Raw genomic sequence first — 18,948 nt, 5'->3', positions numbered from 1 at the left:
CTAACCAAATATACGAGGCCGCATATAGTCAAGTTCATGTTGATTTGAGGCTTGGCTTACGGGGGTTCTGAGGTCATGCCAAAGCACATCACTAGTGACAGTTACTACAGCGTCGGCCATGGGCCTGGCTTCTATATGGTTGGTACTAGCTCGTCGGAATGGTTGGTAGAAGGAGAAGTAATAAGCTATGGTTAGGGTCAGAACTTGTGATTGATTACATAATGTAAATTGCACAATTGTTTACAGGTGACTCAACGTTTGCTCAACGTTCAACGTTCAACGTTAACAACAGTACTAGTACTAGTGCTACTACGGGCCGCATCAGTAAACCGGTGAGTTCTTACTGGGGATTATGCTGATTATGGTGCTTTTACATAGTCATATATTACTTTATATCACTGTATATTCCAATGTGACAACCTTATATTACGATATATAATGATATATGACGATACTTATCTTCTTCTCACAGGTTCTCTGATGCGCCGCCCACATTATAGTTTGAGAAAGTAATATGCTGTAAGGATTACCAACGTTTACCGCAGCCATGACCTCAGCTCACTGGTGTCATCAATCAGCACTTCAGCACGATCCTTCGTCGCTACCGATTTGTTCAACCCCATTCGCAGCCCACTGACCTGGAATCTGTCAATAAATCATCTATACGACTCTCGTCACTTGGTATACACGATATTCGTACACCCACTGATTGCTTTCTCTTACCCTCTTTCTCATCATCATTATTCTACCCTGTCAGGTGCCGTGCCACTTCCTTCTGCTTCCACCTTCACATAATCGTTCGGCCTAGCCATACCTGAGGCTCTTACCGTTTTGCAAGTACAAGTACCCATGTACAATTTTTACTCGAGGCAATAATAAATATAACAAGTATCAAAATCTCATCTTCGCATTCGTTATCTAACAGCATACTCTCAACGTTTATCATCTCGGACTCGCCACAATCTTTATCATATCGCATTCAGTCACGATCCTCCAACTCTACTATCTATACATCCTACAAGCGGTCTACACACCCCTTTCGCACTCGCTGCGCTACACACTTCTTGCAACGCCCATTGGAAAACTAAATGGAACCAAGCACTAAGGAGTATATTATAGGTGTGTGCACGTTGTCTCCACTCACTCTCACTTTTCTCTGCATTCGTCGTCGCTTGCCTGCACTGGCGCTAATCTCTAGTCATTTTGCTTTGTCTACATTCATTATTGCTTGTTTGAACTCACTTATGCCCACCTCTCGACCATTTTTCGGTTGTCTCGCTTACTTCGCTCTTTTCTGATGATTTTCGACTGACTCTTGCCAGCACTGAACGCTGAGCACCAGCGCCTTCCCATTTCCATACTTCTCTGATCTGAACGCTAACAATGTGTCACGGGCCATATGATTAACACTGGCAGAAGGCAGAAAATTCTTCGGCCACCGTCTCCACATCTCTCCAGCGAGGCATTTTAAGACTTGGTTTCGCTGTTTCTTGCTAGTCCATGTCAGCATTAGTGTTCGCGATATTGAACAGTGTCGCGTTCAAGTTCAACGGTCTCACTCAGCTACAGCTCTCTCGCATAGAAAACTTCAAACACAGTATGCCGAGTACGAAATAGAATAGCAAACAAAATGTCTAATCAATAACGTGCCTGATTTATTTGTTGTCTAACATCTCGTGCACGAAATAAAATGGTCAAATAACATCGTTATTGAGTAGAATGAAAGTGCTCCTTCCACTAACGTGACAGTTGGGGGTTGTTCAATCAAGATCCGAATCTGCCTCAGATCCCGTCAGGGTGGGTCCTCTTGTATTCCTCATAGATTGGACATAAGCGATTCCATTCGCCTGTAAAGCAGTTCAGCAATAGAAGAACGGATTCTGACGTATGACCTACCTGGCACGGGGCTCACATGTGCGGGAGTATCCTGGGGGCTTTCCGCCAGCACCACGGCAAAGCCTCTGCATATGAAGGATTAGCCATTTCGTTCACGCGAAGATTCACACACATACTCCTCGAGGTGGAAGTCAATATGACTGTTGTTCAGAGTCAGCACCCTTCTTGACAACTTGATAGAATTGATGTCATACCAATGCAATGACCAGGGGCCAGAATTGTCAGTGAACCATCGGATCACCGTTTGGTCCTCATCGCACTCAGCGACCGCATCATCGCACCCAATGCCGACCACATCGCGGCGAACGGAGTTCACATAATTGGTAATTTTGCTGCCGGCGCTCTGTATGACATCAAATGGATGCTAACAATCACGAGTATCAGCCAAATATGCCTCCGAAGTCACAGCAAACTTACCCCATGAAGGTGTATGGGATGCTGGTATAATATAGATCTATATTAGTCACGTAAATATCGAATGAATGGAAAGACGTACAGGTCCACCTGGAGCGTTTTTCATTTTCATTTTCATCGTCAACTCTACCACTTTATTGGCCTCGAGGACATACACACTCTTCTGTGGTTGCAGCTGAGAAGGGTCTGTTCCTTCAAGAATTTGGGATAGAACAGGTTTATCAGGGGGTTGGAATGCGGTATCATTGACATGGAACTGGAACTCTGTTTCGTTGAAGGAAACCTCGAGGGTAATGTTGATATCTGCTTTACCATACTCTGGAATGCCAGGAACATTGTGATCTATTCGAGCACGCAAATCGGTCTCTTGCAATGGCTTCGTGGATGGAGTATCGAGCGTAGTCGGTTCGGCCTTTGGGGCACCGTGGTAGCGTAGGATAGCAACGCCGTTGTAGGTTTGATCGTTGTTAGGAATACCGCGTATCCAGTAGTTATCCACTGACTGATTGGCTTCTAGAACCACGGAGTAACGCTGACCCGCAAGAATCTGGAGTTGATCTACCATCAGAGGTTTCGTCAGCTCTCCATCTGCTTCGATGATAGTTAAGTTGTGGCCATCGATGGAGAATTTAATGTTAGCATCGCATGACATTTGAATCAGGCGGAAGCGATATCGCTTTTCCTGCGTGACATTGATCACAGCAAGATCAGACTGGGGTCCGCCAGCATAACGACCGAGTCCATTGATGAGCGTAGAATTGGCAGACCTAGGTGTAGTGTGGAGCAAGTTGCGGGCTACAGTATGATACCTAGTGATCTTGGTTCAATTGGGCAGATTACTCATGATCGTAAAACTCACCAGTCGGTAAGCGTGATCACGGTACTTGCTGGAAATACATAATGGTCAGAAGGTTCATATGAACGAATTTCTCGCTCACCATCGTCGACATCGTACAAGTATGCCGAAGGGTCTTCAGGGTCATAGATTATCAGGGGTCCCCTGAGACCATCACACTGTTCCATAGGTCAGTCCTCTACTGTACATGCCAGCCGCGAGTGATACTTGCATATTGAACAGAATGATGACTGTGATACCAGAAAGTGCCCGTCTGGTTCTGAGCGGAGAAAGAATATGTAAATCTGTGGTCTGGCGTAATGGGGCATTGTGTGATGCCGGGCGCCCCATCGTAATGGTTCGTTTTATACTGGTTGATGCCATGCCAGTGCTGCCGCAAATAATGTTAGTTTTGACAACATCGATGATTTGACACTGCTTACGACACCGGTAAGCAGGAACATCGATTTCTCGCTGAGTTGGTTGACTACCTCAATATTAAACAGATCACCCTATTGTGAGGTCAGCACTGGCGCCCGACGAGGAGATCAACAAAATTTCACCTTCTGGCCTGTGATCAAATGTCCAGGAGATTTATCATTGACGACAATTGCTCTGTCAAAATCAGGAATGAGTTTTGAGTGCCGTGATAATAGACTCACGAGCGGCTGAAGCCATCGGGACTGATGACTTTATTTCTTATGGTCAATTGAGTTGTGGGACCATGTACAGCGGGCTGAGATAGTGGGTAGGACTGTGAGCGAGATACTATGGATGCAGCATTAATCGATGAGATGAGAGAAACGACTAGAAACAAAATAAACATCGTGATAGGTAGCGATGCTATCGTTCGCGAGAGTAGTGGTAAGAAAATATTGTAATGTCCTTGCAGCTTTTATCTTGCAGCAGTAGATAGCCTTCGTTCTCGTTCGAAGTATTGGTACCTCTCGATTGTATCGGTGTGTGATTGCGCCGAAGAAGGTTTCCCAGCACCCCTGTTATCCACATGTCAACGGTGTACTTCTCCTGGACTTATCAACGATCTGTCGATGGGCTTTCAAAGCTTCAAGGACGTACCACGACACCATGACTAAGACACGATCCAAAATAACTCAGACGGCGAAACTGCCAATTGACCTCATAGTACTAGGATACCACAACAGCTTGAATCGACTCTCATGCGCAGGGGAAAAAAGAATGTCAATCACTGGTGGTGCCTCTCCGTGGAGTACAGCGGCCATGCGAGAGTATCAGGCTAGTATTTGTCGGCAGAAAAGGTCGCACGCTGTGAGGTACGAGGTGCTCATGCATGTCGGGACTTCGGTGGTGCCGACTATGCACTAGGAACTTAGATGTCTCGGTACGGAACTTTGACAAGAGACAGCCGGCAGTCTTGATGATAGTTGAGGTGTGATGACGATGACCAAGGGTTGTGCAGATATTGGATCGTGGGCGTGGGGCTGAAGTGACCTTCCAGGACTCGTCACCGATGGAGGGTCAGTTATTTTCTGGCAGGCTATGACAGTGACCATGATTGTGTACCAAATCCACGATCGCAGGCAAATAGTAACTCGGTTGATGTCGATTTTGGAAGCCGGGGCGCCGCTGCAGTGACTAGTGATGTGCTTGGCATTGCCTCAGGCCCTCATAAACCAGGCCCATGATAATGGCTTGGACCTGGCTTCACAGGGCTCGGCTAAGTGGTCCAGACTCCATAAGCGAGGGAGCCATTAAGAATCTACTGCGAGTTAACTGGAGGCACGGGAACCCGAGGATAAAGGAAAGGATAAAGCAGTTGGCGTCGGAAAGTCAAGGGATTCAAACCAAGGTGTCTATGACCTGAGGTATTATTTCAAAAGGTCAGAGCCGTCGCGGCGCGACGCAGCGGCCCAGATCGTGTCCAAACTGAAGCACAGCTATCAAAAAAATCAAACCTCTATTATTGACCGTGGTGATTAAATTGTGTCTCCAAACTATCTGTGGAGGAGAGAGACGGTGTCTAAAAGGATGTGTCGAGGGTATCCTCATGAGAAGGTGCCTTCAAGTTGAGCTGCGACAAGTAGGGATAGAAGTCATGAGGGTCGGTCAACGTTGCATTGCATGTCGTTGGTTGGTTGGTTGTTGTTTTAAGCCATTAATTAGATGCTATGAAGTACAGCGGTGACTGGTCAAGTCGTGGTACTAGCTCGTCAGCATTAATGAATGGTGATAGAAAGAGATGGATAGGCTAAGGTTAGGGTTCAAAGCTTTGTCATGCCCTGATTGGTCAAGGAAGTTGGATTTCCTTATGCCGTCTGGCCCAACCTGGATCAATCGAGGCTCCTTTCCTGTCGCAAACTTATCATCATTCTCGCAGTCTGTATAATTGGCATGGGTGCCCTTGTAATCCACGGCACCGCTCATCAGTCAGGATCAAACAAAGCTCATCTAAGGTCAACAAAGACGAGCCAAGACCGTTCAACAGACTGTGGTCTCGTGCTTGTTCTCAAAGTTACATGATCTTTGGCGTTTGAAAACAAAGTTAACCACCAAGCACAAGCAGGGCCAGACACTGTCGGCGCGTTGTATGCGACATGCACCTTCGTTGCTGCTGCACCATCAAAAATTCTTACCCCTCCTGTCACGATGCAGTTCAGAGTGCCGGACACAGAAGTTTGTTGTGTTATGTTCGGTCTGCTGTCCCTAGGTGAGTGTGATCTATTCTTACGACACAACCACAACTCACATGACTCAGGTGCAGAGTCCTTTCGCCGACATTCCACATCTAGCCCAAGAGCAGCTTAATCAACCATCAAGCTTAAGTTCCAGAGCGTCAGCCGTATGGCATCTATATCCGCCTTCCGATCAGGATCAATCACCCACCATCGAGCTACCCAACCTCTCTGTTGAAGACCGGCCTCGACCACCTTCTGCTGCACCAGAAGGACCGAAGAGGACGCTTGCCCGAGAGGACCTCCCGGTTTTATTTGTAAAGATACCCCCAAGATAACTTGTTGACGACCAATTGTGCGAGCCTTGCGATTTCATTCGTTTGCATGATACAAACCTATCGGCGCCAACGTCGTTTACTGTCAACAGGCGCTCCGTTCACCTTTGGACATCTTCTACCGTGAGTTACAATAAGAGACGTCTGTACACTACGTTTGCTGTTTTTTTTTTCTCTTCTCTTGGAAATCGCGTCCGAATGTCTCGATGACGTTATACTATTGAAAGTGGGGTATGTGCTGTCCGTGTGCCAACGAATCAGTGCGTCTAGCACGGCTCTCTCCCTTGACATCAGTTGAATGTCGTCGCATAAGGAAGTCGCAGGGGAAACTGTTTTCGATTTCAATACGGCCCAGCTTGAACCCGCAGATCCGATTGAAAGAGAATGTAACACGGCAGGCAATGTATCTCTCCGATATGAGGAACTGAGATCTGAACGTTAACTTCCACGAATCTACGATGAAGACGGACACGTGGACACCGAATGATGGTACGGTAGAGTTAGGAGAGAAATGAATGGTCGCTGATTGGAACAAGTAGAACACAATTGCAAAAGGAGGAGTAGAGGTGGAGATAAGAAAGAACACATGCAACTGTCAAGTGCTCGTTGGTCACTACTATCTAGTGAGCGGTTGAGCGATTCGGAGAACATGTGGAGTTCAGGTGGATGCGAATTGCTTCCAAGGTTACTGGTCACGCTGGTGCTAGATTAAGGGAACCCTTCCGCCTATGTGAAAGTTTGTCGGATGCGTATGATGAGCAGACTCGGATCGAGGATGCGATCACATGATTTAGCCAACTTTTCAAATAAGTACCTGATTTGCAATTGGTCTTAAATGGGTGTGAATAGTAGTCTACCGGTACCGAGCAAACGCCATGATAAAAGAGATACAAACAGCATAATATTAATTGGAACTTCGGGAATACATAAACACCCCTGTTGATTTGCAATAAGGGGAGGTCCATGGCGACCCATGTAGGACAATCGCATGTGGAACTCGGAAGAAGTTGTGTTTCAAAGCACGATTCACCATAGAGAACGTCTGCGCGCATGTATAAGTATTGTATCGAAAAGCTTGCGATCTTCACTGATAGCCTGATTAAGTAATCAATCCTGCAATTTACAATTACGTACGGCAAGTCGGACCCTAACCTTAGCCTATCATTTCTTCCACCAGCTACCATTTCGACGAGCTAGTACTAACCAACCAACCATCCATTCATATGGAAGCCATGCCCACGCTGTAGTGACTATAACTAACTAGTGATGTTATTTGGCATGGCATCAGGCCGTAATAAGCCAGGCCGAAATTTTACTTCAACTTCACTATCTGCGGCCTGTAGTATGCGGTCGTGCATTTGGTGAATTTCAGTGCCGCAATTACAGTCACTGCCATAACCTGATAGCAACTGACCTTCCATTTATCACGAGTCCTCTATAGACACTTCAGCTCGACTTGCACGATCCAATAATGGCACAAGCTTTGGTCATCTTCATCGTACCTCGACTATCCGGCCATCTCCTTTCGACATTCTTTGCAGAGATGCCACCACATAGTATCTAATAGTGTAGTCAATTCTGTCCTACAACCGATAGCCTAAATCTCTCGCAAAGTCGCCGTACTTGACGGAGAGGCGCCTTTAGTGATTGATATTCTTTTCTTCCTGCACACGGAGACTTGATGCAAGCTATTTTTGCCTAGCACTACACCTGGAACCGGTTGGCCCTTTTGCCGTCCAATTTGTTCTGGGTCATGTCCGAATCACGGTTTTGTGGTACATCATCATTCTTGAACGGATCGGGAACACTTCCAGGCTATCTACCGCTGCAAGATAAAAGCTGCGAGAGCATTATAATCTAATCCTACTCTCGCCAATGACAGTATCACTGTCTATCCTGAAAATCGCGATGTTAATCCTTTTTCTACTCGTCTCTCTTGTCTCATCGATTAATGCTACAGCTATGGTATCTCGCTCAGAGTACCCACTATCTCAGATCCCTCCACATGGTCCCACAACTAGAATAACCATAGGCAATAAAGCCATCGCTCCCGATGGCTTCAACCGCTCGTGAGTCTATTATCACGGTACTCAAAACTTATTCCTGATCTGTGACAGAACAACTCTTGTCGATGGCACATTTCCTGGAACCTTGATTACAGCCCAGAAGGTGAACTTTTTCAACCTCCTTGTCGGGTGCCAGTACTGACCTCACAATAGGGAGATCAGTTTAATATCGAGGTGGTCAACAAACTCAGCGACGACTCGATGTTCGTGCTTACCAGTGTTGTAAGCAATTTCTAATCATCATGGATGTTGTTAGAATAAACCTTGTTTATGGCAGCACTGGCATGGCATCTACCAGAATCGGACGAACTATGCCGACGGAGTGGCCTTCGTCACACAATGCCCCATTACGCCGAACCACTCTTTTCTACATTCTTTCTCCGCCCCAAACCAGGCGGGCACTTATTGGTATCATAGCCATTATTCCGTCCAATATGCAAGCATAATTCGAACCTTGCATGTGCAGTAGAGGACTGACCTATGGAACAGTGCGATGGTCTAAGGGGACCCCTGGTAATCTATGATCCTCACGACCCTTTGGCATACTTGTACGATGTCGACGATGGTGAGCGAGAAATTCGTTCATATGAACCTTCTGACCATCATGTGTTTCCAGCAAGTACCGTGATCACGCTTGCCGACTGGTGAGTTTTACGAACATGGATAATCTCCTCGATTAAATCAGGATCGCTAGGTATCATACTGTATCCCCTGATTTGATCGGCACTGCACCTGTTGCTCCGTCTATGCTCATCAATGGACTCGGTCGCTATGCTGGCGGACCCCAGTCTGATCTTGCTGTGATCAATGTCACGCGGGGAAAGCGATATCGCTTGCGCCTAGTTCAAATGTCATGCGACTCCAACGTCCAATTCTCCATCGATGGCCACAACTTAACTGTCATCGAAGCAGATGGACAGCTGACAGAACCTCTGGTGGTAGATCAGCTCCAGATTTTTGCGGCTCAGCGCTACTCTGTAGTTCTAGAAGCCGATCAGCCAGTGGATAACTACTGGATACGCGGTCTTCCTAGTACGGCGAATGCGAACTACAGCGGAGGTTTGAACACTGCTATCCTACGCTACGTAGGTGCCCCAGAGGCTGACCCAACCACGGTCAATACGACAGCCGAGAATCCATTGGTAGAGACCAACTTGCATACTCTGAATAGTTCCGGTGCTGCTGGTACTCCAGGGTACGGGAACGCCGATATCAACCTCAACTTCAATGCCTCCTTCAATGGCTCACTTTTCGCTGTCAATGATGTCACATTCGTAAACCCCACCGTCCCTGTTTTACTCCAAATTCTTAGTGGAGCTCAAGACCCTTCTGAGCTGCTCCCAAACGGGAGTGTGTACATTCTCGAGGCCAACAAAGTTGTAGAGTTGACGGTGTCAATATTTAACGCTCCAGGTGGACCTGTACGTCTTTTCCATTCAGTCGGTATTTACGTGACTGACATATATTTCACTAGCATCCTATACACCTTCATGGGGTAAGTTTTCCATGGCTTCAAAGGCATGCTTGGTTGGTACTCATGATTATTAGCATACATTCGATGTCGTACAGAGCGCAGACAGCAGTACCTTCAATTATGTGAACCCCGTTCGCCGCGATGTGGTCAGCGCTGGGACCGCTGGGCAACAAATGGTGATCCGATGGACCACCGACAATTCTGGCCCGTGGATTTTGCATTGGTATGTCATCATTTTTGTCAAGCTTTCACGAGGGATACTAACTCCGGACGACAGTCACATTGACTGGCACCTTGCAGGGTATGCGTGCAAATTTTCCTGTGAATGAAATGGCTAATCCTTCATATCCAGCGGTTTTGCCGTGGTAATGGCGGAAAGTCCCTCAGATACGTCCGCGCATGTAGACCCCGTGCCATGTAGGTCATATGCCAAGAATCCATACTTCTATTGCTGAACTGTCTTACAGCTGAATGGGACCGTTTGTGTCCACTCTATAACCAAGACCCGGATCCGACAGTAGCTCGCATCACCGACAATTAACTCTGCATAGTTACATTACCCTTTCAACCACTAGGGGCCACCGTTACCCCCACGGAACTCATTCAGCCTTCCTACTGTCTGTTGCGACCAAATCAATAGGGATTATGTAAATCTTTTTGTACACTTTCAAATCTTCGCGCCGATGACGAACTATGATATGGGGTTCTGATCTATTTCTTGTATGTCTCTTGTACTTGTATTTCGTTGACTGTATTCTCCAACACCGATTGAATTGGTGGAGAGGTTCTGCAGAAAATAAATGTCATGCCGTCTGTCATTTGATGCGTGGAACACGCTTTCCGGTTGCCGATAATCACAGCTGAGCGCTGAGCGCTGATCCTTGCCCTACTGAATTCCTCTACCATGTCTTGAGCATGCAGCACGACATGCCATGCTGCAATATCACGTCTTCAACACCGCTGACTGCTTTTCTGAACTTGTGAAGAATCGTACTTTCAGAAAAAGTCCGTCGAAAACGGATTAGTACGACTTGGAAATCCGAAATCATTGCGCGAGTCCGCCGCGGCATCACCGCTCCTCATCGAAGATTCGTTGAGATTCAAATTTCATGTGTTAGATGTAGCCACTCTTCAGCCCTCAGCCTAAACTTTTTCCCCTCAAGGTTCTCTTCCATGGCAAAGGTTAGAGCTAACCATTGGTTCGGTTCTTTGTTCGCTTCCAAGTTCAGTGTTATCCGCAACTGATTCAGACACCAGATTACCCTACAACCCGGTGACATCAAAGCTCACAGCCTTACATGTTACCCTGCGACCCGGCTCCACTTCTAACTTTGATCATCAATGCTTGCGGTAAGGTCCGATACTCACTGACCAACGCTTCAAAACAAGGTGCAAGTCGTCGGTATGTCTCATCCGATGCGAAGTCTTTACTCTTTGCATCGATCGACAGGAACCTATTGTAGATGCGGCTCGTTTCTCCCGGTATTTCGTATCACGCTAAACTTATCCATTGGTCGTTGAATCGAACATGGGGGATTTTGATCTATGTATACCTGCAGGCGCACTATCACTAGTACTGTATGCACTGTGTTATTTACTGCAAAGTACTGATATCATCCAATTCCGATCAAATACCATCGGACGGAGCCATCCTATGATATATATCCAACAAAAAACAAGAACTAGAATACATAGGAAGGCAATTGGCTATGCATATGATTTACAAGGGCAAGTATGTCAAGTATGAACTATTGATATGTATAGTCGAGGCAAAGTATGGCCTCTGCCCCGCTCATTCCTCATCCTCGAAGTACACGATCTGCGCATCTGAGTCCTCGTCTACAGGCACATCCCTATATCCACGCCTCTCGCGGTGGCCCATCCATACAGATTCTCGGTTTGAGTCTCTATATTTGACCGCGATGCCCGCAAGCCCGAGAAGGAACCATGGCACAGATGCCAGCGTAGCCATCACACCAGACCCTGACTCACGCGAGTAGTTGCCTCCAGGTAAACGGGCGGCCCTGTGTCAACAATAAGCATACAACGCGCACAAATGATGTAGATGTCGCTTACCCTTTCGACATTCTGCCCTTGTACCACCACCATGCGACAAGCGCTGTGATCTCAAAGGGAAGCAAAATCACCATAGTCCAGAATATTTTGCTGTGGCCATTAATGCCAGGGCACAGGTGTTGCGTGCCTCGGTCTATGCGGTCGCCGCCCTCACAAGTGGAGTAGAGCACCTTGTGGTATGGCGTGCGTTCATACCAATAGTCTTCTCCATTGCGACATGAATCATCGGGTGGTCGTGGAGTCGTCCCCGGCACAAGAACACATTTGCCTTCTCCGTTGTGGACATAGTTGAATTCGCTATTTTTCGTGCCCAGATTTAAATTAGTTCTGAGCGGGTATTATCATACCCGTGACTCACCACTCAAAGTCCTCCAGCGTACATGTGCAGTTCCGTACAATGTTGTCCAGTGCCTTGGGCGTGTCTCCAACAACACAGTTCACATCCCGTTTGCGGCGATGGTAGAGCGTCTGTATATGATGTGGGTGACAAAGGACAAACAAAAGTTCGGGCGACTCACCTGTCGACCGAACAAGCAAAGCGAGTCTCTTTCTTCACTGGGGCTCCACAGCTCAAAGTCATCGTGTCCAGGGTTTTCGTTATCCACGAGGCCTGGAATAATAAGTTTAACATCAATCATCGAGCAAAGAGCACCCAACTTACATCTCTTATGCGTGAGAGGCGAGAAGTCTAAGTGCACGATCACCGAGCTGGTCGTCGCGGGGTAACGACCCAGAAGCATGAACTTCCGGCTTGTATCCTCTGGCACCGTCACGATATCCCTCACTCTGATCTTCTCAGTCGTGAACTTGAATTCTCGCCAAGTGAGACCCTCATCTGTAGTAAACAGAACATGGTCCGTCGGCTCCTCATCGTTCACGATCACGATGATAGACCCTGAGTCGCCGAATTTCCAGAGGTGGGCATCCTTGTGAACTTCTTCCCATGTGAACCCGCCATCTCGGGACAGGAAGGTATCGCTCTCCGTGTAGGTGGCGAGCGAATCACCCACGTTCCCGACTGCCATCACCACACCGACGACGGATGGGCTGCTGTATGTTGCCCGGGCATCGATGCGTTCTGTATACCCGTGAACGTGAAGTGCGCAGCCCTACACACGACCAAATAGGTCAATTGACAGCAATGGTAAGGAAAGGACGACATACCGCTGATTTACAAGGGTACTTCACACCCAACGAATCTACCGAAGGGGGTGAAAGCGGCTTCCAAGTGCCACCTGACGCAACAAGCAACCGTCAACGAGAGGCAAAAGATACCCATGAAAAAAGGCGTACCATCATTATGCGTGATCTTCGTCTGCAGAGCCTTGCGTCCCGTGAGCACGGCCTCCGCAGGATTGGACACTACGTTGACCATCGCAATGCCATCCAACCCCGCGAGTTTTTCAAAGTCGACGAACCCTTCATTGTTCCTGTTCACGTTCTCGATGGATAGGCCAAAGTAAGTTCCGTTAGAGTTGGATTTGAGCATGTTGCCCCATGGCGTTGGAAACTCGTTCATGGTCATGTGTAGGAAGATAGATTTAGTGCTGGAGTCGAGGACAGTGTATGCCTAGAAAACATCATGAACAATTCCAGCGTTTGTAGAGTTAGAACGAGCTGCCTACGTGAGAATCTGGATGCATGCCAGGAGGGAAGTTCCCAGAAGCAAACGTCTGTCCATCAAGTGACACCTGGAGGTTAAGCGTGCCCCTCATCGGGAGGTACTGCAAGTACACAATCAGTCCATCAACAGCACACATACAGAACAACCAAAAAAAAACTCACCTCAGCCACGACCAAAAACTCTGAAAACTTGGTGAACCCCGCGACATGGTCAAACAACTTCGTCTTTGTCGCATAATAGTCCGTCCCAGACACAAGCTGCAACGCATTGTCTTTCCCGAAAAACACCTGCGAGCCTTTTTTGTCCGCATACGACTCGCATAGGATCTGAGATGAATCGATCCGCAGCTCCTCATCGCGTGCCCAGTCACAATTGACGACATAGTCCTCCACCAACCGCCAATTCCGCCCGTTGTTCCATGTGTACTGAGCCTGCGCGCGACAGTTGTACCCTGATTCGCAGTCCGCATTGCCGATCCAGATGAGATAGTCGGACTTGGTCTGGAAGCGAAGCACTTGAGCCCCGAAGGTGTTGGGAGGCGAAGGTGCTTGGGAGGAGTGCCAGTAGCGACCTGTGTCTGTTGTGTAGAAGAACTTATTGGAGTCAGTGACAAGGTATACGCGCTCGTTGCTGTGTGTATGCATATAGAACGCTAGGAAACGCTCTTCTGGGAACTTCTGTTCCCATGTGTAACCTTCGTTGCTAGATTGCCATATTGTGAAGTCGGCAAGACGGACGAGGACGGTCTAAAGGCAGACGCAAGTTGAAGTATTGATGGTACGATGTATACGACGCTCACCTTCGAGTCCCTGAAATACGCGCTCTGTACAATATCACTAGAGAATGAATGCTGCAATATCGTAAGTTTCCATACTGGGGAGAAAAGCCAGAACAGAGCCATACAATCTGGTGAACGATCGCTCCTTCAAGAGGTTCAGCTGCAAATGACGCATGAGACACAGACCCTCCATCTCTTCTGAAGCACTCACCTCCGGAACAATCTTTAGATACGGGCTTGTCCATGCGAGAGCCACCTTGACACTTGTTCCCAGGGATCTTGCGATATCCTGATGAACCCATGTACTTTTCGTCGGGCGTCCCAAGGGTGCACTGGGTGCTAGGTATGCGCTCTGGACCCGTAGGCACACATTTGCCATCGCTCCGCACGTAGTTGTAGTCACTAGAACGCATGAGCGGTTGTGATAGGCAGAGTAACCAAGAACGACGTACCACTCATAATCATGTTCCTCACATGGGCACGTATCATCATGAACTTCCGGATCGTGAAACTTCTCGCCCATGTAGCAATCTACATTAGCCTTGCGCCTGGTGTACCATTGCTTCAGAGTATATCAGCAAGACCATTCTCATGACGAGGTTTACATCTCAGTAACAGACCTTGGCACCCATGATGCACTCTGATTTAGTACTGGCTCTTGCATACCATGACTCCATGTCGTTAGGACCACACTTCCGGCGCCCGAGGGTGGCAAAGTCGAGGTAGATGGCAGCGTTACGGCCCTCATTGGGTTGTTGGGACTGCCGCGTGACCTGGCCGAGGAGAAGAAACTTCTGAGACGTCGAATCCGATACCGTCGTCAGCCTCTTGGCACGGAATTGGATCCCAACATTGTACGTGTTCCTATAGGGATTTCAATAAGATAACACATATGCACACGCAGCGGGCGGCAGGGTGGAAAGACGTACCAGGTCCGGCCCATGTCCGTGGAGTACATGATGGAGTCGGTAGGTTGCTCGTCGTCGACGATGACGATGACAGTTCCGGAATCGCCGAATTCGTATTGACATGCGCCTTCGCGGACCATGGTCCATGTCAGGCCGGCATCGGTGCTCATGTAGGTGTTGCTATCCTCATATGGCGCGAGCGCCTTTCCAACGGAACCAACGCCCATGGCGAAGCCAGGGGCGGGGGACGAGAAAACAGGGCCATAGTCGTGCATGTCTGTTACCGAGTGCAAGTGCAGCGAACATGGTTCGGAAGAACAGGTCCCGCGAGGAGCGACAAGAGGATCCCATGAGCTGCCTGGGAAGACGAAAGGTCACTTCAAAATAAAACAAAAAACATCGTTCCTCACCATCATTAAATGTGATGACCGACCGTAATTGCTTGGCTGCCATCTTCCTCTCAACATCTTGCGCATTGGCAATGACATTGGCAATACCAATACCATCGACGCCATATATGGTATCGTAATCAACGTACCCCGCTATGTTCCTGTTCGTGTCCGTCAAGCTCTCCACAAAATAGGTGCCGTTGGAGTTGCTGACAAACAGAGTACCGACAGTGGTTAAGTCTTGCAACACGATATCTACTGCTAGAGAATGGACCGTAGACTCGACGATCGTGTATGCGTTCTCTCGCAAGCGCGCCTGGGAGGTATGCGGGAAATGTGCCTTGGCCCATTCCTTGGTGTTTACAGTAACATATAATAGCATATCACCCTCGCTGCCGGGCGTCAAGTCCTTGAGCACAACCACAGCGAACTTGGACACGATCGCAAATACTACGACGCCCTTGGCATTCTTGCCAATGCCAAGGTCTTCGTTCTGCTTGGTAGCAAAAAAGTCTGTGCTAGAGTACAGACGACTGCTTGCAATATTGTGCGAGCCGATCGTAGCGGAAGAGTCATAGGCGACGCAGTAGATGAGGTCTTCGTGAGCGTCATGTTTAAAGTCCTTAGTACTGTGAGCAAATTGACAACGGGAGACGTCATCTAGGAGTAGTTGTGGTGATGAGGCAAATCCATCTTTAGTGTAGTATGTCTACATAGAAATTTAGATGCAAGGAATACATATATATCTATATGAATAAGGACGTACCACATCCCGACATTGTTCTCCCGAGGAAATTGTGTCACATTTGGTAGCCTGGAAGAGGGTATACTCCCACTTTTTTGGATCTGAGTGGAATGAGAGTGGTGTTTCGACATAGGCTAGTAGCTCAGGGACGTTGAACGAGCGCCATGACTTTCCGCGGTTGTCTGTGCGGTAATGTGTGTAGGAATTTGTTAATACGAATGCCTAGATAGAATTCAGTCAGATCTACGTCGGTGTGTTCAAGGCAGATGAAATATAGTGAGAATAAGATATGATGAACAGTAACGCACCACGCGATTGTCGAATGGATGCTCAATAAACATTGCAGCCTCGCCAGGTGGTATGTCATCTGCGCGTTTCCAGGTCTTGCCTTCATCATTAGAAACATGTATTTCCCCGAAGATGGCATCATGGTATATCACACTCTAGAGGATCAAGTGAATTATTATTGAGTGAACCCCGAGGGAGATATGAATGCCTCACAGTCGTATCGTCGAAAAAGAACAAACGAGTTGGTGCATTGTCGAAGTAGCTTATGGCATGTTCTGGCCCGGGATCAGCAGCAAACGTGAAAGCAAAACAAAGAAGAAAAGCAAGCGTTGACCACATGAAAGCGGCTGTCCTGTGCCAGGGAGCCATGCAGGATATTGTATGCTGTCAAGTCTAGGAAGATGTGTCGCTTCGAAAACCAACCTGTTGATTTGGTCGCAAAAACAATAAGTCGTCGGCTGAGGGCTGAGCGAGGTCCCGGATAGCGGCAATACCGGCCTAGCTAGTATAGACAATTGCACATACAGAAGACACGCCGAAAGACACGGAGATAACGAAAAAAACACACGCAAATAGGAGACTGCCATTTGATCATAGCAATTCGGGGACGACGGGGAGCTTGAAGCTCAGGCGAATTGCTTCCTCGGTACTATGAAGCGAGGTCCAACTTGCTTATGTGATCAGTCAAATCATTAAGTAATCAATGGACCCTCGCCAGCATCTGGCACAGCCTAAATCTGTACTAGTGATTCTCTTTTTGCACAGATTGGATTCAAGCCAATTGTGGCCTAGCAACTACACCTGTGACCTGCCAGGGACAGATGTGTTTTGGCCATTCATGAATCCCTCTCACCTCCTCGCAGCGGTGAGCCGTGCCCGTCAAATTGATCTAGCGGATGCCCCCGCTGCTCGAATCAATTGAATATGTGCATGAGACTTCGAACTTTTTTTTTTTTTTTAAAAAAAAAAGGAAGGCCGTGCCACGAAGTACAGCAAAGTACTTGCGTCCAACTCTTAGTGACATGAAGCAGAGTTTTTTCTTGCCGAAGATCATTTCGCACAAATGCCTCTGCGTTACATAAAAACCTTGCTGTAAAAACTATTTGTCCTGTTATCGGATGAGTCAATACTTTGACAACTTCCCCAGTACTTGGGGTTGCTAGACTATATATAGCGTAAAGCCGCCATTTCATAATTGGTCTTCCGCGATTGTATATTTCCGGGTCTCGGCTATCAGAATTTTACAGCCGGTTTTTCAAAACTTAGCCTCGATTGCCTCCAAATCGGGTTCACCCCAATTAAGATAAAATTACTAAAAGTCCCGGAGCTAAATTTGAAAAACTCGTGCTGATGCGGCCAACACACTAGAGGCATTTTTGCGGACTCAGTCATGAACGTGCTAGTCACCGCACAAAGGTAACATACCTTCGCCGATGGCCCGGTTTGAATCAGGCTATGACACTATCAGGGAGCATCCCGTGCCCTGGAGCTTTGATCGGTTCCATCAAACATGAGGCCTTGAGGTATGTCACAGCCTATCACCTGTTCTTGATACAGGGACGATATTCTACACTTTCAAATCGGCAAATGTGTTCTGTCGGCTGCATTCTCCCAAAGTTCCAACATGTGTTTGTGTCAAGTTTATCATGGTATCCTTCTCGGTTCCTACTCAGGTTCTGGTTCTGAGCGTTCACTTGACTCACACGTTGACACAAATCAGGTGCCTCTACCGAACAGATTTCTGTCTTCATGACGATAATCCGGATAATCCGACCCTACAGGAAGTCACCCCTGGATGTACTAATGCATAAGTGCTTGTTATCTCAACTAACGATACTTAGTAACTCGCTGACTGGTATCAGGGCGCTCGCTTCCGAAACATGGCTCTCCCGTTAATTGCCGCACATCGTAGATATATCGCCATTGCAATCACAACTGTGGTATGTCAAAGACATCGCGTTTTGCCACCTCATACAGCTTCACATATAGCTGATTGTGTCTTATTTCATGTCTTCATCAAACAGCAAGCCGTCACCCTCCGTTGGAAATGTGATTACACGCTGAATTTGCTCATCGCCCGCAGGGTGAACAGTGGCGGGAAAGATGCTATTCGTGTGACCCAACCGATGACTTCGGTGCAATGAGTTCTCCTAGTGAGCTAACGACGCCACAGATTTTACCCAACATTCGTGCCCGAGGCACGTTATGCGGTTGCACGATTAGTTCATGATCGAATGTAGTCGTACGACTCATGTGTATTTCTACCGTAGGCTACTGTAGACTGATATGATAATATAATGATATGTGTGTTGCTGGACTGAACATTGAGGAGATCAGTGCTTGCGATCTCACTAGTACTGGCACGAGGATCGAGTAACCAAATTAAGTGGTCAATCATGCAATCTACATTAACCACGGCATGACAAACTTGGCTAGCGCTCACGAAACCTGCGGGGAACCGGATTCGAG

The 18,948-nt window shown here is 47.6% G+C and overlaps 3 protein-coding genes across 3 annotated transcripts; 1 reads left to right on the top strand and 2 right to left on the bottom strand.

Annotated features, from left to right (window-relative positions):
* Nucleotides 1-1,646: 1,646 nt before the first annotated feature.
* HD556DRAFT_85328 (laccase) lies at nt 1,647-4,075 on the bottom strand. The gene is made up of 12 exons (XM_041311839.1): nt 3,808-4,075; nt 3,709-3,760; nt 3,589-3,657; nt 3,378-3,536; nt 3,249-3,324; nt 3,170-3,197; nt 2,393-3,119; nt 2,314-2,334; nt 2,091-2,260; nt 2,013-2,036; nt 1,897-1,961; nt 1,647-1,847 (listed from the first exon to the last, which is right to left on the bottom strand). The coding sequence occupies exons 1-12, from the start codon at nt 3,969-3,971 to the stop codon at nt 1,783-1,785; spliced, it is 1,620 nt and encodes a 539-aa protein (XP_041153389.1). The 5' UTR covers nt 3,972-4,075; the 3' UTR covers nt 1,647-1,782.
* A 3,939-nt stretch (nt 4,076-8,014) lies between these two features.
* HD556DRAFT_1279061 (laccase) lies at nt 8,015-10,438 on the top strand. The gene is made up of 12 exons (XM_041299266.1): nt 8,015-8,200; nt 8,249-8,300; nt 8,351-8,419; nt 8,475-8,657; nt 8,687-8,762; nt 8,814-8,841; nt 8,892-9,618; nt 9,672-9,692; nt 9,746-9,894; nt 9,949-9,972; nt 10,024-10,088; nt 10,139-10,438. The coding sequence occupies exons 1-12, from the start codon at nt 8,040-8,042 to the stop codon at nt 10,210-10,212; spliced, it is 1,629 nt and encodes a 542-aa protein (XP_041153388.1). The 5' UTR covers nt 8,015-8,039; the 3' UTR covers nt 10,213-10,438.
* Nucleotides 10,439-11,463: 1,025 nt separating this feature from the next.
* Nucleotides 11,464-16,818, bottom strand: HD556DRAFT_1249110 (uncharacterized protein; the record flags this gene model as incomplete). The annotated part of the gene is made up of 19 exons (XM_041298815.1): nt 11,464-11,695; nt 11,748-12,044; nt 12,106-12,215; nt 12,266-12,357; nt 12,400-12,856; nt 12,912-12,982; nt 13,041-13,317; nt 13,373-13,471; nt 13,533-14,117; nt 14,171-14,221; nt 14,275-14,309; nt 14,361-14,551; nt 14,602-14,711; nt 14,770-15,013; nt 15,079-15,415; nt 15,468-16,155; nt 16,213-16,413; nt 16,500-16,634; nt 16,693-16,818. The coding sequence occupies 19 exons, from the start codon at nt 16,816-16,818 to the stop codon at nt 11,464-11,466; spliced, it is 4,338 nt and encodes a 1,445-aa protein (XP_041153387.1).
* Between the last annotated feature and the right edge of the window lie 2,130 nt (nt 16,819-18,948).

Source organism: Suillus plorans, assembly GCF_016647745.1.
Source record: "Suillus plorans strain S12 chromosome Unknown HD556scaffold_101, whole genome shotgun sequence".
NCBI classification, from domain to species: domain Eukaryota; kingdom Fungi; phylum Basidiomycota; class Agaricomycetes; order Boletales; family Suillaceae; genus Suillus; species Suillus plorans.
This window is presented reverse-complemented; position numbering and strand designations above follow the sequence as displayed.

Excerpts from the sequence above, each read along its gene's own strand:
- HD556DRAFT_1279061 (XM_041299266.1), top strand. The coding sequence starts at position 8,040 with ATGTTAATCCTTTTTCTACTCGTCTCTCTTGTCTCATCGATTAATGCT. Across the intron at positions 9,973-10,023 it reads ATTGACTGGCACCTTGCAGG|CGGTTTTGCCGTGGTAATGG; the intron begins GTATGCGTGCAA and ends CTTCATATCCAG. Across the intron at positions 10,089-10,138 it reads GCATGTAGACCCCGTGCCAT|CTGAATGGGACCGTTTGTGT; the intron begins GTAGGTCATATG and ends ACTGTCTTACAG.
- HD556DRAFT_85328 (XM_041311839.1), bottom strand. The coding sequence starts at position 3,971 with ATGTTTATTTTGTTTCTAGTCGTTTCTCTCATCTCATCGATTAATGCT. Across the intron at positions 3,120-3,169 it reads GTGATCACGCTTACCGACTG|GTATCATACTGTAGCCCGCA; the intron begins GTGAGTTTTACG and ends CAAGATCACTAG. Across the intron at positions 2,335-2,392 it reads AAAACGCTCCAGGTGGACCT|CATCCCATACACCTTCATGG; the intron begins GTACGTCTTTCC and ends ATATTATACCAG.